We start from the raw sequence: 26,669 nt of genomic DNA, 5'->3' as shown, positions 1-26,669 counted from the left end.
TCACGAGTCCACTCAGGTTGCAGGATTTGATGACAGGTGGGGAGGGAAGTGGAATTTGTCACCAGTAAAACACAGGAGGGGCAGAGAGTCCTAAAAAGTGAGCAACGTCATTTCTGTTTTAGAGGCAGTGGGGTAAGGCAAGTGACGCTCCCCTACATGCAGGAATCAGATGGAGACACAAGCAGTGTTAGGCACCGCCGGGGGTCAGACCCTCCACCGGCAGCTAGTATGTGCACACCGCATCAAATCCTCATGAGAACCCTACAAATGGATATATATATATGTATATATATATATATATATATATATACACACACACACACACACACACACACAGACACATACATATATATGCACACACACACACACACACACACGGCTTCAGTGACTTTCTCAAGGTCACCGAGCTAAGACGTGTAAATTGTATCCAAGACTCAGAATTCAAATCCAGGTGTCCTAATGCCTCATCCCTCAACCTTCCTTGCTTTCCACCAGGTTTCACGCCTGGTGGAGAGAGCGAAGAGGAGAAAGGAATGCTGGCCAGGGCCCAGGACCTTGTGCATGGCTCTGGAGGAGCAAGGATTGGTCTCTCCTGAAACAAACCAGGCAACGATGCTTTTGACAGAATAGCAGCAAGAATAGCAGCTAATGTTTATTGAGTGCTTCGTCTGTGCAGGCTCCTTGCTGGGAACGTTATTTTAACAGGCTCTGTGCCCGTGAACCCATTTAACCTCACAGCTCGGAAGCGGATACTGACATTTCCATCTTACAAGTGAGGAGCAGAATGTTAAGCTATTTTCTCAAGGTCGGCAGTGGTAGAGAGAGGACTCAAAAGCTTAGCAATGTGGCTTTAACCAGTAGACTGCAGGGTTGGAAGGCATTGTGGCTTCTATGTCCTGAGTGCGGTGTCAACATATCACACAAGTCCCGGGGACACCATTCATATTAAGGTCCCTGTGAATGGTCCCCTGGATTTGTGCAGTGTACAGCCTGCATGTGTGTGCCTGTGTGATTTGAGAGAAATCACTCTTTATCATTTCATGTACTTTAAGAACCCTTAAGCTATCTGGCTATAGAAGAGAAAGACACAGAATCCAAGCCAGCCTGTGGTTCTGAATTGGAACACTGGTGAACATTCTGAGTCTCTCCTGGGCTGCTAGAGGTCCTTGATGCTGAGAAAAACCATCTGGACTCAGAGGATGTTGGTGAGGCAGAGTCAGAGACAGAAGCCTGATTGGGGAGTTCCAGGCCAGAATGGGCTGGACGGGGGGCATGAACTGTGCTTCAAGGTCTAGGATGGAGGAGTTGAGAGTGTGGTGAGATTTTCCATGGTGAGAGGGGCTGGAATGCTTTCTGCAGGGATGGGGCAAGATGATACAGAGCAGCCTCAGAGCTGACATCTGGGGCCTGCCTCTGCACGTGAAGACCCCAAGCCCCATGGGGTCAAGTTGCATGCCCACTAATACTCCAGAAGGACAGGCTGTGATGTGCACCACTCTGTTCCCACTCTGTAATTCTTTCTGCCACACTAAAGCAATGCTTCTTCCTTCTCTTACACTGAGTATAGACTAAGCTAGGTAGGCAATACTACTCAGAATGATTGAGTATCAGAGAAGTTTAAAGCTCTTTCCCAATCTTAATGTTTAAAAGAAGGGGGACTTGGGTGGCTCAGTTCGTTCATCAACCAACTCTTGGTTTTGGCTCAGGTCGTGATGTCAGGGTCATGAGATGGAGCCCAAGGTCAGGCTCCACACTCAGTAGGGAGTCTGCTTAAGGTCCTCTCTCCCTCTCCCTCTGCCTCTCTCTCTCTCTCTCTCTCTCTCTCTCTGTATGTCTCTCAAATAAATAAATAAGTCTTTAAAAAAAAAAAAAAAAGAAGGGATGTGTTTAAAACTCCCAACACATTGTATCCGGCTGTTAATAACTGCTATTTTTCTATTACTTTTCTACTCAGAGGCTTCCTCTAATGAATCATTCCAATAAACATGCCTCTGTTCACTGAGCCAGGAACGTATTCTTGCCTTACTTTTAGATATGATCAAATGACAATTTGCAATGTACAAATCATCTGCATATTGAACTATGTGTGGCCGTTTCTCTTCAAAATCTTAGTTCTGGTTCTTGCCACTGTGTTTCTCCACCAGTTCCTGCTGTGAAAAGCCTGAGGTGAATATTCAGAGACAGGAAATCGAGGTTGCTACTTGCCTGTGTGAGTGTGTTACATGGGTCCATCTGTGACTCATCAACATGAACTGGTAAATTTTTCAGTCAAAATACAAGACTTGGAGAATTTTTAAAGTCATGACAGCTCCGTTTTAAACATGCTCTAGGTACACAAACATGCATGTATGTGAGATGTTTCCAGCGAAGGAGACTGAGGACGGGAGGACCTTAATTAGGGACCTGTCTGAAGTCACACATGGAGGGAGGCCTGGGATCGGGGTGTCCACGTCCATTCACCTCACAGCTATTTGCTGACTGCTCACGACGTGCCAGGAGTATGGTTTCCATCCTCTCTGCTGCCCAGCTCAGAGAACAGTGGCCGCACTCACCCACCTACCACCCATCAAGACCTACCTCTTTAGGAGCCTCCGTTTGGATGAATTCTTCATAAATTTTCTTTGCCTTCTCAGCCATCTTGGCAGGGGACTTGATCTTCTTATAGTCCTCACAGGCAAGCCAGAACTCAAGGTTCTCCTCACTGAATTCAGACTTCAGGAAACTTTTGAAGCTGGCAAGTCCATCTAGCAAGGGGAAAGGTTGGTTGGATGGATAAATGCATACATACTACATATATAATACATGTATTATAAATTTACCAAAAACATATTATACACTTATTACACATTTGCTGCTTGTTTATGAACACTGTATGCTGCTGTAGAGACTTGGCTCATTTATCACGTATTTCCATCACTTACATAAGAACAAGTGTTAGCTCATTTAGTCCCATAAATGTAAAAGACAGGTGCTATTAATGTCCTATTTCACAAATGAGATAAGAGAAATCAAGTGACTTGCTCGTAGTTAACCAGCTGGTAAGTGGCAGTGCCGGGATTCAAATCCAGGCAGTCTGTATCTGGTGATGAAGGCTTACCTGTGCACAGCATCAAGGCATACTATGAACGTCAATACCACCCAGATACTTATCAATTAGCACAAAGAAAAAAAATGCATTTGAAACTTGGTCTGGCAGCATAACACCAATGTTGATTATCACACGCAAATGACTTATAATCTTTTTTTTTTTTTTATACAGATGATATTTGAGCAGATATGTTCCGGGCACTATGATAAGTCAGCATGGTAAGTCAAGTCATCATGGTTCCCCACCTAATGAAGCTTATGGATGTTGGGAAAATAGAAAGAAAATGAAGAAACACATAAAACATTGACACGACTAAGTAAAAGCCATATTAAAGAGAGTCACAGAGTGACAGAAGGCTCTTAAGATCGTTTTGATTTTAGGGAAGGCCCCATGAAAGGGCTATTTAGTTTGAGATGTGAGGATGTGTGGGAAAGGACCCAGTGAAGTTGCCATGAGACAAACAGTTCACTCTGCCCACCGGTCATAGGTCAGTATTTAAAACATACTAAGTTTAATATAATTACAATTACTGTGATTGTGTTTTCAGTGTGCGGTGGTTCCTGCAGACTTCAGCTTACTTTAAAATGTTTACATACATGTGATACATACATACATAAACAAGTATGTATATTAGGGGTTCTTGGGTCCGATCTTTGCATTACTTTTTCTTTCTTAACCTCCACAGTGAGAGATGAGTAGAAGGCAAGGTAAAGGTCTAGGAAGGCACTGGAGAGGAATGAAGGAAAGATCACTCTGTAGGTTCAATATTTTCCTTGTTTTTAAATCTAGGTATATATATATATATATATATATATATATATATGATTTTATTTATTTATTTGACAGAGAGGGAACACAAGCAGGGTGAGTGGGAAAGGGAGAAGCAGGCTTCCTGCTGAACAGGGAGCCCCATGCTGGACTCGATTCCAGGACCCCAGGATCATGACCTGAACAGAAGATAGACACTTAATGACTGAGCCACCCAGGAGCTCCTATGTATATATATTATATATATTTTTTAAACCCAAAGTCCAACAAACGCCTAGCTGTAGAGACAACCCATGTCCGTATCTAGGAAAACTAGATTTCTGAAGGGAGAGGAGAAGAACTCTAGTTTTGCAAAGAATGTCACAACCACTGGCCAGCTCTCCAGATCACTTTGTCTCCCAGGGCAGAAGCAGGACGACCGTCCTCCGTAAGGACATATCAGGGTCCAGTGTCGCTCTAACTCACTCCCCATCAGGAGAGACTTACTCGCCATTCATTCTCTTTGGGGAACACGTGCATGAACTGAATTCATTTCCTTTGGTCTCATTTCGGTCAACCGACCTCTCCCTTGACCACCTCTCCGTACTGCTTCTTACAGACTCTCAGCTTCCACTCATTCATCTTCACTGGATGCATGGATTCCATCTGGCCTGCATACAGCATGTGTAATGATTAAACCAGCATTTCTGGCTGTCTTCTTCTTCTTCTTCTTCTTTTTTTTTTTTTCTAATTTACCTCAGTATAGGTTTAGTCTGCATGCCCCTCATAGTCCCCTGCAACCACATTAAATTCTAAAGAAACAGGATGGTAGGTGATAATTAACTTGGATTAGAGTTGCCAGCAATTTTTGGCTCCAAACAAAATACTTGCATTTTAATGCCCTCTTTTTGTACTTCACCTAAAAAACAAAACAAAACAAAACAAAACAAAACACAAAACAACAACAAAAAAATCCAAGTTTTTTTTTTTTTTTCAATTGATCAACATCTAAAAATACATCTGGGGGCAATGATATATATGATAAACAATTTTCTCTTAGAAACCTACCTAGCAGAATTACTACAAAACTGTTCGATTACGTGTGCCTGGATAAAATCAGGTGTGTTTTCCCTCTCTCCCTGCATATATATATATATATATAACAAATTATATATATAAATTATATATATAACTAAATTATATATATAACTATATATATAACTAAATTACAACAAACGCTGCTAAAAATACAGTAAAATCCTTAGTTAAATTTGTATATACAAATTTAACTAAGGATTTTACTGTATTTTTAACTATATATATATGTATATACAAATTTAACTAAGGATTTTACTGTATTTTTAACTATATATATATGTATATACAAATTTAACTAAGGATTTTACTGTATTTTTAACTATATATATATATGTATATACAAATTTAACTAAGGATTTTACTGTATTTTTAGCAGCGTTTGTTGTAGTGACATATATGCTGAAAGAAGGCCTAGATCTCTGTCATGGTTAAAGTTTTCATTGTTTCTTAAACAAAAGGTGGTGGATAGTCTCTGTAGAAATGGAAAGATTCCCAGGAACTTTTTGCCGCCTGGAAATGACAGCAGGAATGAAGTCTTATGAGCACCCACGCAAGACCACTGAGGAAACTATAACTTCGCAGAATAAGTCTGTGGCCAATTTATTCTCATCCGGCCCATGGCCCCACAACCCATCAGGCATTCTGAATCACCCATTCCACAGCTAAAGGTATAGATAAAATCCCAGTCCTCCCAAGCATTGTTATTTATGTGACCTGAGAACACATGCCAGGACTCCAGAACAATGTTAACATTTACCAGGCATCTGGGGTGGGGGCAGCTTGGAAAATAACTTTCCAGTGAAGTAAGTCCATTTCCTAGGTACTGGCTCTATCACTCCTTGAATTCCGCAGTATTATTTCAAGGCTTTTTATCAATGCACTCACTCTGAACGGAGATTCATAAAATGGCTTTCTGCTCTATTGGTTTAGGAGATCCTTAAAGCTATTCTTTCTCTCAACTGGCTTTTGAGAGTTCTCTGAATGGCCCCTTAATAGGACCCACAAGTCACTCTCCAGATAGCTTCTCCTCCTTAGCCTCTGGGTTTCTATTGGCCTATTCCCCAATACTCTCTGTTCAATTCCCATAACCTCTGAGGAAGTGCTCTTGGGTCAGAGCCAAACTGACCTTAGGAGGAATGTCTCTATTCTGCAAAGAACACACACATCTTCTCTGGGCCACACCACTGCCAGTCCACCTCACACCCCAGTCAATCCCCCAGCATGCATTCCTGCAAAACCCCACGCTGCTCCTTGGCGAGCCTGCACACAGCCTCGGGATACTTGTCAACACACTTCTCCAGGTATCTATTGCTGAGGCAGCAGAGGAAGCCCACCTGACCTTGGGTCTTGTGGGAGTTATCTGGGTTGTGACCCACATTATAGTCCCAGAGCCGGCCCTCATGAATGGTGTCCCTTTGGACATCCAAGCAAAATAGTGCAGCAGCCCTGTGCAAGAACAGCATGAAGTCAGCTATATTTTCCTATGAAAATAAAATAAAAGGAGTGTTAGACAAAGCCATGTCGGTTTGGTATAATAAAAATACTGAAAACGAGATTAGAATAAATCTCTTCTCCTAGAGGAAAGATGGTGAAATTTAATGTGTGGCTAGCTGATAGGTTCCATTGCATAGCTTATTGGTTCAGAGCATGGGGTCTGGAGTCAAGGCTGCGTGGGGTGGATCTTGGCACATCACATAACCACGGTAATTTGGGCAAGTGTCCTGACCTTTCTGAGCCTCCGCTGCCTCTTCTGTTGAACAGGTATAATCATGGAACCCACCTGAGAAGGTTGTAAGGATTTGGTAGTTCATGTAAAGCTCTTAAATGGTGTTGAACATGTAGCATGATAGCTGGCTCAGTAAGGACTGGATTTCATCATTGTTATTCATGCCCAATTTAAAATTCATCTTTATCACCATCTAAAACCCAACTCAAATGTTACCTCATATGGGAGGATACTACCCTCCTACTTGCTCTTGAAGATTTTTTATTATGATGAGGGAAAAGCTCACTTTGTTCTTTTGTTGGGACTGTCGCTTACATGCTAGTCTTCTCCAAGAGGCTGTCAATTCTTTAAGTTCAAGGTTTGAGTTTCATTTACTTTTGCTTCTCTTTCATATTCCACTTCCTAGTCTAAACCTGTCCTAATTTTTTTTTTTTTTTTTGAGAGAGAGAGAGAGAGAGAGTGTGTGAATGGGTTGAGGAGGGCCACGAGAAGGGGAGAGGGAGCAAGAGAGACAGAATCTCCAATAGGCTCCACACTCAGCATGGAGCCCAACATGGGGTTCATGACCCTGAGATCATGACCTGAACTGAAATCAAAAGTTGGATGCTTAACCAACCAAACCACCTGGCACCCTTGTGCTTAATATTGAATAGATTTGTGCTGAACTGAATAAAGACCATTAAGGGAAGCATTTGTTTCCAAATCACAGAACTGAAGAACACAAACTTAGAAGAAAAGTAATTTTTCTGCTAACACTCTAATGTTTTGTTTCCTAAGAAAGTTACCTAACCTCCGTTTGCTTTTCTGAAAAATAGAAATTGTTATTGTACCTAAGTAAAATTATTTACACTCATTAAATAAACCAATATAGGGGCACCTGGGTGGGTTAAGCCTCTGCCTTCAGCTCAGGTCATGATCTCAGGATCCTGGGATTGAGCCCCACATTGGGCTCTCTGCTCGGCAGAAAGCCTACTTCCCCCTCTCTCTCTACCTGCCTCTCTGCATATTTGTGATCTATGTCTGTCAAATAAATAAGTAAAATATTTTAAAAAATGAATAAATAATATATGCAAGTGCTTTGGACAGTGCCTGGTACACGGTGAATAATACAAGGAAGCTCTTGCTTATATTATTATTATTATTATTATTATTATTATTATTGCTTTAAAGAAATTTGCCACTGACAGTAAGCCAAGGGCATAGATGAGCCAGAAAAGGGAAGGGAGAATATTGGAAACCAGAGGGAGAGAAGCAAGAGGTGAATGTGAAGATGGGAGAAGGGGGAAGGGTGTGGAAAGAAGGCTAGATTCAGGCAATTCCATTCCCCATGGAGGAGCTCATATCTCAAGGGTATCTCAGGAAATATGCTGACCTTTTGGAGCTCCTGGGAAAAAAAGAATTCACATAAAATCTTTCTTCTATTAGATTGTGTTTCATTCCTCTTCTGCTCTTAAAGATAGTCACATGGAGAAATTTAATGTCACCGTCTTATTTAAGCTCCCATGTGCAATCTGTTTTTGTGTTTAATGAACAACACACTGGTTATTTGTCCCATGGACCTAATGAAAACAGATAGCGTCAACTACAGAACTGAATACAAAACGTGTAAGAAACTGACATACTTTCAAAACAGAGTCAAATACACTGGAGGATTAAAAATGATTTTTTAAATGAGGAAAAGTAAGAGAAATCTTGTTAGTTGGAGAAGAAAAGATTGAGTAACACCTTAACTGTTTTATTTTTAAGAGGTTAGGTACCAATTGATTTCATTTCCACTCAAGAAAAATGTGGATTTAAGGAATACTTGGGAACTATATCAATTGTGAGTGAATATCCTATATTAGTGGAACAGAATGCCAAATGTTCTTTATAAACAATGGAGGTGCCATGTTTAAATGGTTTCATTTATCCAATCAAACATGTGAGAAGAGACTGACATTTCAAATGCATGGATTTCTCAAATGTGTATTTCTTTGCTACGTATTTTGCATCAATCACAGCTAATGTTAGAGATTTCTCCCTATAGACTATTAGTTTTAGTAGAGTCAAACAAAAACATCTCATGAGAACCGAGTTGCTTAAATGTGGCTTAAATAATATTCACAAGGCATGATAGCTGGTTTTTGGAAGAATAGGTCAAATGTTGCTTCTGAAGGTTGATGGTGCCAGGGTGGAATTATTTGAGTGTGACAATCATTCCATTAGTCCTTCTGTAGGGACAGGTAGACAGTGAGAAGCAGGGATCAAAGACAATGTGTCAATAGGGAGACACAGAGCAAGAAGGGGAGTCAGAGAGAGAAGCAGGGGCAGAAGGGGAAATGGAAAAATAAGAAGGAAGAGAGAGACAGAGAGATAGTAAGAGCGGAGGACTATACTTGGAGAGGGAGAGGTTGTCTTTTTACTAATGATGTCCCCTTTCCGAGGACGTGCCTCTCTTGTGTTTCCATGAGATCTCTCTATTCATATCAGAAACTCTCTTTTTCACTTGATCTAGTTTGAATATACAGATATCCTTTCAAAGGAAGGATTTTTGACCTGAATGACTATCAAATGCTTTTCCACTTATCACTTGGGGAAATCAATTGCCCAAGTCTTAAAAATGTTAATTACTTAGAAGGATAATTATGTGGAACTTAAAATTATATGGGATTATATGGACTTTCTCTCTCTCTCCATCTCTGAAACAAACAAATAAATCTTTAAAGAAAAGATTATATGGACATTATATTATATCGACATTAAAGAAAAGATTATACGGACATTGTATTAAAGATTATATGGACATTATATAGACACACACACATACAGAGATCCATACTGTATAACACACATATATATGCATATGTAACTTTTAAATATATATGATTAAGTGAAATGTGAATATTATATGTAGATAGTTACACAAGCACACACATGTGATACATATTTTCCACACTGAGAAGTAGAACACATTACTGTGAGAATCTCAGAGCTCAAGGTCACACCATGGTCATTGTCTATGTGCAACCTGAAAGACTTCAGTCCCTCAACAAATGCTAAGGTGTTAACACTAACTGTCTCTGGCTTAACTTCAACCCCCGTCTTTCTTCTATCAATAGCTCCCTGTTTCCTACAAGCCTGAAATATATAAATGTGTGGCCTGAAGGATTAGTGTGACCTGAAAAGGATTGTATATATGCACACAAATATATATCCTTCTCTTTAGTGGTTTTGCAAAATTGAGAATAGTTCTGTTACTTCTCAGGGTTTCTTGACTACAGCAAGAAATAGCTGCACCCAGGATACTTGGGATTCATAATGTATCAATATATCATCTGTGAGATTGCAATTGGCCCCAAAACCATTAAGTAAGACAAGAAATAAGTCAACTGATAGACATATATATTTTTCTCTTGGTGGATCACATGGGATTTCTGGATCTGGGAAGCAAATTGAATTCATTCATCCACACATTAAGCCAATAAACATTTACTGAACACTTTACATATGTTGGAGCAGGGTATTCCATTTAACACAAGCAATAAAAAGAGAATCATAAGTGGATAAAATTAAGAAAGTTACGAAGTTGAGGTTTGGCTGTTCTGCCTCCAAAGATAATGATTCTGTCTCAGGTAAACAGAAGCTTCCCTACCAAAACCAAGTCATTAAAAAAAAAAAAAATCATATATAATTCTGCTCTGGGCCTATTGATCATGATGCTCCTGTGAAAAATGTTTTTAAAATCTATATTTTTGCAAAGCATATAAGAAAGTTTCATATGCCATTCTTGGGGTAAAGATGTAGAAATATGGGTTCTTAAAATTAACTATTCAACAAATTACTCTCCCCATATTGTGTACTTCTTATTGGGAGATTATTCAGATCAAAAGATTGAGTCCTGGGGGTGCCTGGGTGGCTCAGGGGGTTAGGCATCTGTAATTGGCTCAGGTCAGGATCTAAGGGTCCTGGGATAAAGTCCTGTGTAAGACTCCTTGCTCAGCGGAGAGCCCAAGTCTCCCTCTCCCTCTCCTTCTGTCCCTCCTCCATTTCTGCTTGTGCTCCCTCTCCCTCTCTCTCTCTCTCTCTCTTAAATAAATAAATAAAACCTTTAAAAAAAAGAAGATTGAGTCCTGGCTGTCACTGAGTTTATAATTTATCATAGGAGGAAGATGCCTATGAAAAAGCACACCATAGCATGTATTAAGCAGGAGAAAAGTTGTGCAGGCAGAAGCTCTGGAAGCTCAGAGGGAGATCAGTCTGGATAAGACTAGGCATTTTGTGTTTGGATTTGCTTTTATAGGAGAGGAAGAATTTCTACAGCTAGAGATATGAATACAAAGTATTCCAACCAAAGGGACTGCATGCAGAAATTCCCGAGGGAGAACACTTCAGTGTGACTGCAGACCAGCCATCTAAGTATTATGGAGCAGCTTAAACATTGGAAACTTGAAAATGAATCTGTTGGCCTTGGGAATGGGTAAGAATTTGCATTAGGGGAAAGACAAGTAGTGCTCAGGTATATTGGTATTAGCCTGGAAGTGGGTTCTTAATAGCACTTTGGTCATGTCTTGAATAAACATCCAACCAGCAAGCACCAGAAGAGGAAACAAGGTCTGGGGAGAGAATAACCCACGTTGGGCCAGAAAAACAGTTAATAGCAGCTTTCATTGAGACATACTATCCAACCTGTGCTTCCTAATCCAGTGGTCTGCACACTACTCTAGCCAATCCTTGTCAAGTCATTATGACACTAAGCTGGAAAAGGCAGTATCTCTCTTTTCCTGATGAAAACATTAAGAAGCACATGTGCCAAGCCACGTGGGTAAGCAGGATGATGGGAAAACAACATGCAATCCCGAGTCCTCAGGACATTTTATTTTCACATTCTCTTCCAATGCAGTAGACCTTCCTCTTCTTATGAGCTAGATAACCATACTCCCTTGGCATCCTTACCTTGTGAGACCACTTTGAAAAATGGAAGAAATGTCAGAATTGGAGAAGAAGGACACAGACCGTACAAAGGCAACATTTTGCCTCTGTCCCTGCCCTGAGCTTTTATAAAAGACAATTCCAACTCACAGTTGTTCTGCAGGAGCTTGTCCAGGCAGTCACGCCACTGCAGGGCCTCATCCAAGGTAGGTCTAAATCAAGAATTAGGGGAAAGAAAAAGGCAACAGCCATGAGAAGAAGGGAATTAACCATTCACTGACGATGTCTTGGACCTGTTTTTCTCAGAAATGATACACCCAATGACCCATCCTCAGGACAAGGGAGTTTGTTATTTTCTTTCTAATAAATCAAGTTTGATGGGCTGGGTTTGCTTTCACACATGGATATTGTGTATTTTTTTCCTTCCTTCCTTCCTTGTTTGAGACTTTTATTTGTTTGGGAGAGAGAGCAAGAGAGCAAGAGCATGAGTGGAGGGGAAAGGCAAAGGGAGTGGGAGAAGCAGGCTTCCAACTGAGCAGGGACCCCTATCCCAAGGTTCCTGGGATTGTGACCTGAGCCAAAGGCAGACACTTAACCCCCCCCGGCAACCTAAGAGGTGTATTTTCATCTCCTTTTGCGCAATCTGTTTAGGTCTCTCTCTTTTTAGAAGCAAAGTCTATTTGTCATGAAGCTGTGTCTTGGCATTCTTGTATATTCCATGACAGTATCTCCAATTGTGACCTTTTTTCTCAAATGTAACGGAATGAAATCCAGTGGCCCCATTATAGGGATTGAACTCACATTCTGCGCCTCACCAGTGCTCCCCTTTAGCTGCCCAATTTAATCAGCAAAGGGCATTTGATTCCACATCTGTATCCCATTGCCATTGTTAAAGCTGGCGGAAGATGAAATGTGGGGATGCTGCCTCATGGTGGAAAAGTGATCACCGTATGTCTACATTTTTAAAAATCAGGATGCATTTTTCCTGCCCAGTTAGGATAGAAGAATAATTCTTAAAATATTTTCTCTGAGAAGAAAATTGGTTATACATCATGAATGAGAATGTTGTACATAAATGCTTTAGATGCTGACTCAAAAGGAGAAGGTAATAGCCAACACATAATTCCCCTTAGGCTGTTTTTATTTTAACATTTATCTATGCAGAAACCCCGCAGTTATCTCGTTAAAACCACCAGCTCTTCTCTCACAGCAGGACTGTGTCAAGGCAGACTGCTGTTGTCTGGGAAAAATGGCTGACTCTGCCCTCCTGGGGCTCCCCTCCTCCAACTCCTGCATTGTCATGTGAGTTCTTCCTTGTCAAATCAAAAGAGACTAACAAGGCAGGCATTAGAATATTAGGGCCCGGTGAGTGAGTAGCTCAATCATTAAGCATCTGACTTTGGCTCAGGTCATGATCCCAGGGTCCTGGGATCAGCCCTGCATTGGGCTCTCTGCTCAGCAGGAAGCCTGCTTCTCCCTCTCCCACTTCCCCTGCTTGTGTTTCCTCTCGCTGTGTCTCTCTCTGTCAAATAATAAATTTTTAAAAAATGGAATATTAAGGCCAATGAAGGTATTCTTCCTAAGTTGGAACTTCCTTAGCACTTCGTTTTTTGTTTTTGTTTTTGTTTTTGTTTTAATCTACTCTTCAGACAGCACAGGAACATTCCTGCTTGTCTTAAAAAAAAAAAAAAATCTTGGGGTTTTAAGCATTCAGATTAGCAGCTGAGGTTGACGAGACAATTGCTAGTTCTACTTTTTATTGTGCTGCCCTGGCTTAAATATTGCATCACTTTATTTATGTAAGGAGTCCAAGATGGCAGTAGCTTTTTTTGGCTAAAGTGCTGTGAATATAGCCGTCACTTCTGTGTTCTTCATTGCAGAATATGTACAGATTTGGAGTCTTAATTATTTGACTTTCCATAAAGCTTTACGATTTTACTATTTGAAGATTAAACACGGTGAAAAAAAAAACAAAACCTCACATGGTTTCCATTTTCCTGGCTACAAACACAGGTGTCATCGATTAAGAGCACCACACCAATTCCTCGGAAATTTATTTTTAATAAGTGAACGACCCTCCCTCCCCACCCCATTTTCTTCTGGTTAGTACAAAGGAGCACAGGAAAGAGAAATGACATGAGGAAAGGATTGCAAGAATTCTTCTGTCTCATTTTATTTCTAACCAGAAAAGGACTTGTTTTTCTAGAGGTCATACCTCCTTTTGGTTCGTCTTTATAACTCTTCCTATGTGTATATTATTTCATACCTACATTCTTAGCGTTAGAACTCACACATCTTAATTTCTTCACTACAGGGGGTTCAACGCTCTGCTAGACATGCGCCACGGTTTTATTGATTGTTGACAGAAATAGCAGGACAGTAAATAGTTGGACAAAAGAAGCAGAGAAAGGGGGAAGGCCGGGCTCATTCTCTGAATCGTTTTCTGATTTTATAAATATTCTCATAAAATGAGATCACCTACCTTCCCCCTCTTTTCCTCTGGTTAATACAGAGGAGCACAGGAAGAAGAAATGACATAAGCAGGTGCACCCCACTAAAGCGTGCTACCAGACCCAATTTGTCCCAAACAGTCTTGTTAGAACCAGACTAATGATCAATAGCAGCAGTACATCAAAGCCGAGATTAAATTCCTGAAAAGGACATGTGCTGAGCCTGCCTGGGGGTTAAATTAGTCCAAATTGATTCAAGGACACAGTGGAGCAGGACGCGTGCCCCACTGCATAAAGCCCAGTGTTCTGATCACCAGCCTAGGAGGGAGCAGAGGTTCATCCTGTCCTGATTCTCAGAATTTGCCAGCCCTCATTAAGTCTGACTTCTTTGGAAACAAGATAGATGCAGATCTAAATGGCCAATAAGTGCCCTGGTTTGCAAGGTCATTGGTGACCACAGAGAGTGGGCACGGAGTCTGTGTGGGGGGGGGGGGGGGGAGGCAGAGGAAGCCAGTTCGCATGAAAGGCAAAATAAACATTTACAGAGATGATTAACTGTGTGTTTTATAATGCCCAGTGTAAATGCCAACTGGTCCAGGAAGTGGCCACCTCGATGGAAGTTTTCTCTCTCTTTACTATACTCTTACCTGTGCACTTTTGAATCTCTTACGTGGCCACAACGTACTCACTGCCTCAAGGTAGAGTTTGTCCCTCATGGAGAATGTCGCCTGTTCCACCTGGCCCACGCCTCACCTGCAGCACTAATCATGCACTAAGCATGCGTGGAATGCAAACATTCACGACGGTTCCATGGGCCCATAGTTAGTCTGGTTGATGAAAGCCATAAATGACCCGAAAGTTTCATTTCGAAAATGGCAGCCCCGCAACCCATTAACTCCAACTGCGGGCAACTCCTGACGCTTCCTAAGCTGTAACCATGGGGAAGTTTTTAACCTCTTGCAACACCAGTGGTTTCCTTTCCTTGTTCTATTTTAAATCTACACGGCCCCTGGCACCCATTTAAACACTTCTGGTAATGTTCTCACGTGCTCTTCTTCTTGACAAGGGAAATGAAATCCCAGTTATTTATCGGCCCTTAATGCCTGCTCTGCTCTCCCTTCCTTCCCCACAGGGCAATACGGTCATGACTCTGCTCAAGTCCATTCATGGAAATTTGTTAAGCCCGTGCCCCACGGCCAACAGTGACCTGGCGCTGAGGATGGGGATGCAGATGAAAAACACCTGCTTCTTTTTGTGGTCTCTGTGGCCAGACATTGTACATCCAGCTGTATTCCTGGCAGTGATGCTCAGACAGCAGTCCACCCAGTGAGAGCAAGGGTGCGGGAACAATTGGGAACTCTTCTCCTCTACAAGGTGGGGTCCTGCTAATACGTGGAGGTCATCCTAGAGTTATAAAGTGGTAAAACGCCACCAACAGAATGTGGTTAAAAATTAGTGGCGGGGCGCCTGGGTGGCTCAATCAGTTAAGCATCTGCCTTTGGCTCAGGTCATGATCCCAGGGTCCTGGGATCGAGCCCTGCGTCTGGCTCCCTGCTTGGCGGGAAGTCTGCTTCTCCCCCTCCGACTCCCCCTGCTTGTGTTCTCTCTCTCTGTGTGTCTCTGTCAAATAAATAAATTAAATTTTAAAAAAATAGCGGCAGGGGTGCCTGGGTGGCTCAGTTGGTTAGATACCTGCCTTTGGCTCAGATCATAATTCCAGGGTCCTGGGATTGAGCCCCCATCGGGCTCCCTGCTCAGTGGGAAGCCTGCTTCTCCCTCTCCTGCTCCCCCTGCTTGTGCTTTTCTCCTTCTCTCTCTCTCTCTCTCTCAAATAAGTAAAATGTTTAAAAAGAAAAAAAATAGTGCCATAGGCCAGAGGGAAAAGGAACATCTAGAATATTAAATAAACCATCGGAATATCTGTATCAGCTCCTGGGCATTTCCCAATTGGTTCTATGACAAGCCATGATAACAGTTATTGCAAACTAAATTTATGTGGTGTACTGATTTGTTTATTACTCATGATGAGGACCTAGAGCATAGCCTTAGGGAATGCTTACATACAGAGAGGGTGGGCAAAAGTGGGAGTCCTTAGAGAGAGAGAAGGCAGGGTTAGACGTGAAGGAAGAGAGTTTTCAGGAGGCCAACTGTTGAGCAAACTCTGGCAAAGGGGAAAAGGCACACCTGTAGAGAGGGTTCCTTTGGATGATAAGTTTTAAACCAGATAAGCAAGAGTGAATAGAAGATCCTGGAAGCAATGGCTTTTGTGAAAGGAGATTCAAAACCAAGCAAGAGTGGCTGAGAGTAGAGTCAAGAATAGAGTCAAGCGGACGTTGAGGAAGCAGGACTCTTCTCCAAACTCGTCTTGTTGGTCGCACGTCCTACTGCTCCAGACTGAGACAGAGATCATGTAACACCTGCTAGCTGAGCAGACCGTCCTGCATTAGATAGTTAGAGGTCTGCCAGGGTCAGTCACAAGTCCTCCAAAGCAAGTTACATAACCTTGTGGTTCGCCTTTATAAGCCTGCACTTCACGCTGGCTCTTGGGAACACATCTTCGATTGCAGTCGACTCTGTGTCTCCTAGATTGCCATCTCTAAGACCCCAAATAGATGCTTTGGTTGTCTTACAGCTTCTTCTGGATGGACACATCCTGCTTCTAGAACTGCCTGATGAACACAAGAGAAAGGGGAAGGAGTAGGAAGGAGGGGGCTGAGAGAGTTCGTTGTCGGAACGGAACATGGTCCCAGAGGGAGAAGAGCAATTAAGAACACAGACACTGGCTACGGGTGGTAGGAATTTAGGCAACTCTTTCCTGTTTTTTTGTTTTTGTTTTTTTTTTTTTTTTTAGATTTCTCTTTTTCTAATGAGAAAAATAAAAACATTAAAAAAAACAGAAAATGCCTTTTTTGAGAGGGGGGCTAGAGGGGTCGAGGGGGAGGGAGGGAGAGAATCTCAGGCAAGCTCCAGGCCTTGCATAGAGCCTGACACAGAGCCTGACACAGGGCTTGATCTCACCACCCTGAAATCATGACCTGAGCCAAAAATAAGAGTTGGACATTTCACCGAATGAGCCACCCAGGCATCCCAGAGAATGCTTTTTTTTTTTTTTAAAGGGACTGCTTTTTTTTTTTTTTTTTTTTAAAGATGAGAGGGTTAAAAATACCTTCAGTCTGGAGAAGGTTTATTTTCTTCTCTGAGAGAAGAACACGGGTACAAAAATACAGAGAAGTTTTAAGCGGGGGAGAAGAGAGATTGATTGAGCTCATGCAGAAAACAGTCTTTTCTGTTAGTTAAAGGGCTCGGATACTTGCCAAATCCAGGAGGTGGAACGGGTTTAGGGGCTTAGAAGAAGGTGGGAAAGCCTTGTAGTAGTCACTGACAAGTGCAGTAGAGACAGGCAGGCCCCCCACCCCCAATAATTCAAACTCCTGGAAGAAAAAAGAAATAGAAGATAAGAGAAAAAAAATATCCAATAAATATCAACCCCAGCTTTCCTTCCAAACTGCTTCTGACCGAATCCCTTTTAAGCCAAATAGTTCAAGTGTCTGTGTGGAACCTTAAAGCAGAGAATCAAAGCAGGAAAGGTAGAGCCATCCTTTTTAAAGTGAATTCCTACAGATCCATAACCACCCCATTGTTTACTTCAAAATAGATTTTTTTGATCTGTTGCTGTTGCAAAATGTGGTTCTTATGCCCCTCCAGTGCCTGGTGCCTGCCACTCCCCACTGAATTAGCTTCCCCTTTCTAAATGCACCAAACTCAATTATGCCTCACTTCCGGTTGGGGATCACTTTGAAGTAAGACGAGGGGAATGGAACCATCCACTTAGGTTGATGGAAAAAGATTTAAAAAGAGGAACCCGTCTTTTTATCTCCCAACCAATCCAGCTATATTAAGTTGAAGGTCATCTGGACCAAGAGAAGATTGACCAGTTTATACAGATGTCAAATTTAAAAAGAAACGGAGATTAAAAGGGATTCCTGTGCTTTTACCACCCTTCCGCCATCTCCTCGAAGCTTTCCAATAGCAGAACAGAGGAATGCGAGCACATTTGGCTTTCCTCCTTCCTGCTCTCCTTTCTTGATTTTCAGGCCCATGAAGCTGTTTGAAGGGGAAGATGGAGGGCATGAGGGGGGGGGACTGGCTGCGTGGCTGGGGGGAAGATGGGAAGCCAAGTGCGTGCTCAGGGTAGAGTTACCACGTCATGGCGGAGTCCATGCCATTGGGGAGCTGCACCCCATGCCATACAGCTTAACTCTACATACTCTCACCCCTTGCCTAAATTGGTGGAAGTACGTGTGGGAAGGTGAGGGAGAAGGGAGAGAGGACTATGGAAGTCCAGTCAGGAATACTAATTTATAGATTGGGGTTAACAATGATCCATATACATTACATAGAATTGGCCAGGCAAGAATTAATTCCTCTGTCAAGGAACAGTCTTCTGTTCCTCTGAAGGAATCATATTTGGAGAAGAAGCTATTCGGCTTAAATTGCCTGCCTCGGTCGTAGCATCTTCCAGAGGGAAATGTTTCCATTTCTAGCTTCCCACCCAGGAGGCAGCCTTGGGTCCTTTCTCAGCAGATGAGCGTCCAGTGATTTTTTTTTTTTTTTAAGATATGTATTTATTTATTTATTTTGACAGAGAGAGATAGCCAGAGCAGGAACACAAGCAGGGGTAGTGGGAGAGGGAGAAGCGGGCTTCTTGCCTAGAAGGGAGTTGATGTGGGTCTCGATCCCAGGACCCTGGGATCATGACCTAAGCCTGAGCCAAAGGCAGATGCTTAACAACTGAGCCACCCAGGCGCCCCAAGCATCCAGGGAACTTAAGGAACCAGGTCAGGAGCGGTTACCTGAACCCCAGGCAGCGGGTGATCAGGTATTTTTTCTGTCATGCCTCTGTGTGGTGAGTGGCTGGGGAGTTATTTAAATGCTGTTGCCATTTTATAAGGTATGCTTTCTCTCAAACAGGGTCCCAAGGCAGGGCCTTCTCTTTATTGTTAAGTGACCTGATGGTATTGCTTGTTATGTTCCTGACATAGGAGAGTAGAAAAATGCTTATTTACAGACCAGGTATCTGAGAGATCTTATGATCGTCAATGAGTAACGGAGAGTGGAGAGCTCTCCAGGTGAGGGATGGTGCTATACATCTGAGAAGCAGCCATCGTCTGGGGGAAAAGGAGCGGAATCCATGCTCATGACTCACTTCTGGGTCTTGGCTGGTTTTTCTGGCTTCTCATTGTATGGAATGACAAGGTCAACAGCTGAGTCTGGCTTCTGGAGGAGAATTCCCAACTTGATCTTAATCTCCTTGGCCCTGAAAAAAAAAGATATAAGGAGGAATAGGAACACTGTCCAAGCATACAGATCTGAAACTCAGATTTCTTTCTGTGTCAAAGGAACAAAAATGAACAAGGCCCCATTTTTGCTGTTGTGGCAGGAAGAATACTAATGTAGAAATGGGACACATGAATCCTAATAATTAACAATTATCAAGCTCCTTTTAAGGCCCTGATTGATATGCATTATTAATTATTATGTATTAATATCAATATGCATTAGTTCATCTTAATTACTGTTTTGCATATATTCTTTCACTTTATATATGAGGAATACTACAGTATTATTCCCATTTTACAGATGAAGACATTGAAAGTCAGAGTGTTTAAATAACTTACCTAAGATAACCCAGCGAGTCTGTGGTGGAGATGGGACTGGAGCCCACACCATCTGACTCCAGAGTTCACAGGTGAGCTACTCACTCCCCTGCGTACCTGTCTTCTGAGGGCTCTGGTCCCACATCTGCCATTAATTAGATGTAGACTATTTGAAAAAAATCATATATATATATATATATATTTTAGCACTAGGCCTCAGTTTCCTCATCTATAAAGTGACAGAGCTAATCGAGATGTTTTCTTCAGCTGTCTCCAGCCATAAAATTAAATTATTCTGCCTGAAGATGTCTTCCCTAAAAGTGTTCTTTATTTAGATGGATTTGATTTTTTTTTTTCCCCCAACTGCTTGCCCCTTGTTCCATAATGGCTACTGGCCTATGTTTTTTGCAGGAAGCCTTTGGGAGATGAGCATTTATTGCCAAAGGACCAATGATAGAAGCATTTTATTACTGCTTTCTACCCTCAACATTTTGGTAAGTAGATGGAGTCAGAATTCTGTGCCTTCCTCTATCAAAGGACACAATCATTTTCATGCCTCGTTTCAAAACTAACCTTCTAAGTCTTCCATCATTTCATGGTGAGTCTGAACTCAAAAGAGCACCAAGCAAGTTGTGAACATTAACCTGTAAGGCAAGCTGTCGTAGATGGAGAGACCCCCAAAGCTGCTTTTTCATCATTTCTTTGGCACTTTATACAACAAGGTCTTAAGACAGGATTTATCACGTTGCACCATGATAGCTGATTCATGAGTGTTTTCCAAGCTGGGTGTGAGAGCCCCATGAAGGCGGGCATCGATTCCTAAATACCTTCACCTTCTGGGGCATCACAATGCATGGTGACACCGTCAACACTCAAAAGCATTCACCAAAGTCAACTAAAAATACCATGAATTTGTTCTTCACAAGTCTGCTCACATGTGTCTGCAAGCCCACGCTCATCTGAACCCAAATCTTCAAGAGTTATGATGGGATTCATCCTGTGGCCCGATAGGACTTTGCTGCTATAAATAGACTTTCCCCATCCATTCCCATGGAGACAGGGATGAGACCATTTAAGTACATACAACGTGTGGGATTAACAATCATGGATACCAAGAGAGGAAAAGTTAAGTAAATGGACTGTATGTCTTACCAAAAACCCTATAAATACTGAATCAGTATCATAGTTTTCTGTGGTATCATAAATACAAATTCCAAAGTAAGATCTTGATTTGATCACGTCTAAATGTCTTTCTCTTTCCATTTCCTTCTGCGTCCATTCCACACCCCAGCAGATCAAGCTCACCCAAGCCCAGCACTTTGCTTGAAACCGGGCGGGTTCCGCGGGGGAGCTTACATAACACAGGAGAATAAGAATAAGTGTCATTTTGCATCCAAGCTCAGCAGGTTGCTTAAATTAACTAATGTTTTGGATTTTTTTTTTTTTTTTTTTGCCTAGAAAACGGGACTGATAAAATAGTACATCCTCTTTTTCGTGATGATTAAATATGCTAATCATGTGAATCACTTAGCAGAGCATTTGGCATATAATACTGCTTCTTCAAAGTTAGTTCTAACTGCATAATCCTTTTTCCAACTGAGCTCAGCCCGCGTTCCCTAGCTTCAAGTACCAGATTAAAACATCCAAAAAGATTCCCACAAGTTACTAAGAATTACTACTCCCACCGCCTGCCATATTCTAGCTCTGGAAACAAGAACCACCAATTTCATATTTATCTGGAATAGAAAGAAAACATTCCTAGGGCAGGGACAGGGGGTGGGGGGAAGGCATGCAATATTTGTGGCTGCCCTCGGCTGGCTGGCGTCCAGTAGGACTGCCAGAAACACCGGGTCCATCTTTGCCGTCCAGTGGTACTATCCCACCCAGCTCTCGAAGACCATCCATTACACTCTCCTTCTGGTCCCAGCTGCCCTCAGTCCCTGCCCTGAAGGGGAGGGCTGCATGCGGGGACCGTGTTGAGCCTCGACCTTGACTCCGTAGTTCACTCACTGATGTTTAGATAAGGATTATGTCTTGAATGTGTCCCAGATGCTTGGTTTTTTGTTTGGTTGATTATTAAAGTTTTGGTGTTTTGGCTTTTTTTTTTCCTTTCAACTTCTGTTTAATTTTTTTTTTCCTTCCCTCCTTATGCCTTTTGCTCCATTTGAGCTATTTGCTTTTGTAAAAGGCAGAGAGATATTTGTATATGATTCCCTGGTCAAAGACTAGGATGGACATGAAGGGGTAATTAGAAGGAAGGAGTGGAGTATTTTTATTAAATTTCATTTATCCATTACTGCTGGAGCATGCTTACTATGTCAGCAGTAGGCAGTAAACACACAAACACAATGTTTGGTCCTTGCCTTCAAGGTCCTGATAGCTGTTTGTGGCCTCAAATTTGTGAGAGCGCCCAAGCACTGATTCAAGGAGAGGGTGTCCAGAGAGCAGCAGAGCTCTGGCGCCCAAGGGCAGGTCAGAGAGCTTCTGAGAGGAGGCAGAATGGGAGCAGCAGTTGGTTGGGTGGACAAGAAAAGGACAGACCTTCCAGGCAGAAAGAGAGGAATGTGCCTAATGTTTGAAGATACACAGGACTGGTTCTTCTATATTTCTTCAGTGTAATGTGTGATTAGAGAGAACAGAAAGTCTTGTTAGAAGACGTGGGCTCGCTCTGCCTGCCCTCCCTGATGAACAGAGGGGCGACAGAAGAACCTCTGTACAGCACTCAGCCTAGGGCAATTGTGGTAGGAAAACAAGAAGAAGGGGGTAAAATGACTGAAAGGTGGCTTCAAAGATGGTCTGTGAGTAAACGGGTGTCATCCTCTCTTACAAACTCAATCTGTGTCAAGTTTTTCTTTTGTTAACTCGTTCAAGATGTATTTTCCCATAAAAACACGATCAATGGTGGTTAAATTGCTAAGACATCCCACAAAAAAGCCTTTTAAAACCAGAAGGAATCCAAACCCTAGTACGGTTTCGTTGGTATCACTGATTAAATTAGTTTTTCTTGGGATGATCTAGAAATCAATGGCCATTTTTAAACTGTCTATAGAAAATTATATTCCATTTCCTAGGGTAGACAAACATACCAGTATATCAGATTACTCTTTTCCTCATACTTGCCCTGGGGATATAAAGGAGAAAGGATGTTCCGGGCTTTGCTTAAACTTGTTGGGATGGCTTCAAACTCCTAACTTCCTCTATGTTCAAACATCAGACACTAAAGAGACTCTGTAAGGCAGGCAGGCAGTCCATTTGGTTTAATTAGGAGTTTGCAGGAATACAGAGAATAAATAATATGATGGCATCTCTTCTTCTAAAACACGAAAAGTTTACAGGATGAGGAGTTGTCAGATGCTAGAGTTGAAACCGCTTGAAACCTTTTATTCTGTTTGCAAGGATAAACAGTGTTACTACATTTGTTTTTCTCCTCAGGAGTTCCTGGAACAAGCGGGAAACGTCCCTCCTGCCTCTTCCTCCCAGCCCCTCCCCCCGCACACATAAGGGAACAAAATAAACCGAGTGGAAAATCAAACACAACGAAAACTCAAACCTATCATTTTATCTCCCTCCCTTAAAAATCAACTTGCGTGTATCTGACATGAATTTAATGTCAAAAACAAGCCCATCTGGAGGAGAAAACTTTCTGACACGTTGATGATTTCAACTCGGTCTTGGGTTCTGTTTGACCATAAACCCGGCCTGTTTCCTGGCTGAGTTACAGTAACGCCGGTGAACAAGAAACAATTCGCATCTCCTCTCATCTCCTCCCCATCTCGGCATCCTTTGGTTTTACAAAGAAAACATTGTTTTGAAATAAAATCAATCGAAATACCTGGGCGAAAGTTTAATTAGAGGCTGGAAGGAAGAGAATTCTCTCTGTAGATGACTCACATTCGTGGTTTCAAACTGGAAAGGCTTGAAGCAACTGCAGTTTGCAGTTTTAAATCTGTGCCTTCTGTGGGTATAGTGGCCAGAAAATCAAATTTCAAAAGGCTCTGGGCCACCTAGGTTTTTCCTTCTAATGGGTGAATTGAGTCCAAGTTATTACCTTAAGGTGCACAGGCATGAAAAACAGTACAAGCAATCAACCAAAATGGAAATAAATATAACTTAATTTTTAAAAACAGTTCTGTTCAAGTAGAATATAGGAGAGCCAGCTGTGTATGTAAAGTCCTATGCTAGGTGTTTCAAGGGTTACAGTGAATCATGATTCCTTGTCTCCTCAGTCTCCTCATGTACATGCCAACTATATGCTAGATATTTTTCTAGGCACTGACCACACTGGATGGAATAGAACAACCGAAGGCCCCAAGTTCAATGAGCTCAAGTGTGTGTCGCTGTGAAAACGTGCAGGCAGTGCAATGGTAGCATAGGTCCCACGGTTGTCCCTACGATGTTCACAGAGCCGACTGTATTTTTCCTTCATGGCCCTTATCAATTTGCACACATATCTCTGTCTATTTGGGTCTTGTCTCTCTCTCCCATTAGAGTGACAGGTCTCCAGCAATATCAATTCCAGTCTCAGCACGTTTCTCAGGGCCTGGCACTTACCAGGTGCTCAAAAAAGACCTGCTCTGTACATCGACGAATCAAAAAATGAACGAGTGAGTTGAATTTCTACGTAACATTAAAACTGCATTGCGGGTTAAGTGATGTACTGGGGTGTGGCGCAGAAGAGGTCCCTGAGAACTGGGCTGTTTTTAATTTGAATCGCTGGGTGGGAGAGGTTAAAAGCCACTGAGTGACGACAGGGACTCTCAAGTAACTAAATTCAATCTCAGAGTCAACTGAATTCAATCGTTCTCCGTTCAAGAGGTCGAGGGGCAGGTAAGGCTCAAACTGAGCATGCACATTCCGTCACGCCAGACCTGGCAATACTCCCATGAGAGGGGCGAAGAGGCAATGACAACCACTGACAGTCTGATCAGAATCTACTGTGAGACCATAATGGATAAGGACTTAAAAGAAACAGAAAGAGCCAAGAAGCTGGACCAGTCCTGTGGCTTGGAAGACTGTCAGTCATCCCAGGCAGTTTCGGGCTAGACTGCAGACGTATCTCGGGAAGAGTCAGGAGGAAACACAAGATGGAGGCCCTCTGGGAAGTACAGACCAGGGGTTTTACCTTTCCCAAAGAGGTGTCCCAACCAGTCCCGTCTCAAGGACAATCCAGTTTAAAGTCAATTCTGCTTAAATCTGTGTCGCCGATGCCCCCTGCTGGTCATGGACAGGTGTGCGCGTCGGTGGAGAATTCACCTTGAGAGCAGACCTCTGTGCCCAAGGCTGCTGCCTTCTGAAGAAACACCACAAGACTAAAAAGGACATGCCCTTTCCTGGCTCCTGAAGTGTAATGAATACCAAGAAAAGATAAACAACATTTTCTAAAACACTTGTTGGCAACCAGTCCCCATGGCTGGAGAGTACGAAAACTCTCAACTCCCCAGGATTCTCCGAACATGGTCTTTTAAAGCCAAGACCAGTTTTCAAATGCAGGGAGAAAGCTGTGCTGGGTCATTACGGTAGAGCGAGAATGTATCAGTTTCTCATCCACTTTTCCTGAATTAACCTACTTCAATACGAACTATAGAAAAAGTCACTCCTTGCTTACATTCTAGCTCCTACCTTGATGGCCCCTGATTAACTTGGTATCTGCAGGTCCCTCAAGGCAAACCTCAGTGAAGACTAGGGAGTCAACCAGGGTACTTATTTATATAAACTGACTTTATTTCATAGGATCATAGCAGAAACAGAAAAAACTGGCCTCAGCAGACTTCTCCTTTTGCTCACTTATTTATTCAACAAATTATTAAACACTTGTCATGTACCATACTCTATTATAAGTTTTGAAATCCCCAGTGGAACAAAAAAAAAAAAAATAAGATCCTCTCATGGAGTTTATATTGTAGTTGAATAAGTTAAACACAAAACAAGGAACCAAAACAATGAAATGAAAAAATGTCAGCTCGTTGTAATCACTACAGCGTGACCTTATGTATGTAGGAATTAGCTTCAGTCACATGCCCTAATAAGGAATTCACATTGTACTGGGGGTCAGCAAGCTTTCTAGAGAGATAATGTTCCAGGGTGATTGCTATAGGTGTCTTGGCTATCCTTACTGATTGGGATCAATGGCAGATGCTTTGCCAATTAGCAGAATATGCCAGAAATGAGTTTTGACATGGAGGTTTGTTCTTTACACAATGGGCTCTCTCCAGTCACAATAATGGCATTCTAGTCATGTGGACTTGTGGCCTGTTGTGGAAACCCCCAGCTATTTTACAGAAAGGTTATACAAATGGAATTATCTCTTCATCCTTCAAGATGGCACCTGTAGCTTGATTCCTAAAAGAGTCCTACATTCAAGCCTTGATTCTGAGATTCCTTGTTGCCTGATACTACCTACAAGGGTATTAGAATCCTACCTCAGGGTATTATTGTCTGACTGAATCTTTCCTACAAGTTGTGGCTAGAGCACAAAGAATGAGGACCTTACTGACTTTACTGAGATTAGAGGACAAGTTGTATAAACATTGTGCACCAGCTTCTTGACACTTATTTGCCTAAATAAGTTTGGCCCAACTGGGTTTCCCTATATGTATAGTGATCTTGCTTTCATAAGCCAGTAGCATAATTGTGGAGAAAGAAGCAACCGTCATCTATATCTAGCCATCAATAGCTACATTTATCTACCAAGAAGAACTGGATAGCTGGATATGAATAAATTGATTCAGGTTCGTTTTCAACAGCCACTTACTATCTGTGTGACCTTATACAAGTTATATAATATCTCTTGGTTCCATCAGCTGTTAAAAAAGGATAACATTAGTGCCTTTGGCAAAAAAGTTTCTAAGAGGGGTGCATGAGATAATGTACGTAAAAATTAGCACAGTGCCTGGAACATAAATGGCCTGCAGTATATGGTGGTGGTGGTCAACATCATCACCATCGTTATTACCATCACTACCATCACCATCATCACCATCATCACCATCACTATC

The 26,669-nt window shown here is 42.1% G+C and overlaps 1 protein-coding gene across 2 annotated transcripts in view; it reads right to left on the bottom strand.

The window, feature by feature from the left end:
• RGS5 (regulator of G protein signaling 5) overlaps positions 1 to 26,669 on the bottom strand; it is a 49,291-nt gene that overhangs the window by 5,107 nt on the left and 17,515 nt on the right. For both annotated transcript variants that reach the window (XM_059413414.1, XM_059413413.1), the window contains exons 2-4: positions 19,224 to 19,334; positions 11,718 to 11,779; positions 2,578 to 2,744 (exon numbers count right to left, since the gene is read on the bottom strand). In XM_059413414.1, coding sequence (XP_059269397.1) covers positions 2,578 to 2,744; positions 11,718 to 11,779; positions 19,224 to 19,334 — 340 coding nt within the window. The remainder of the gene's footprint in view (positions 1 to 2,577; positions 2,745 to 11,717; positions 11,780 to 19,223; positions 19,335 to 26,669) is intronic.

This window comes from Mustela nigripes, chromosome 10 (genome assembly GCF_022355385.1).
Source record: "Mustela nigripes isolate SB6536 chromosome 10, MUSNIG.SB6536, whole genome shotgun sequence".
NCBI lineage: Eukaryota > Metazoa > Chordata > Mammalia > Carnivora > Mustelidae > Mustela > Mustela nigripes.
Note: the sequence above shows the minus strand (reverse complement) of the source record. Positions and strands in the feature narration are given on the sequence as shown.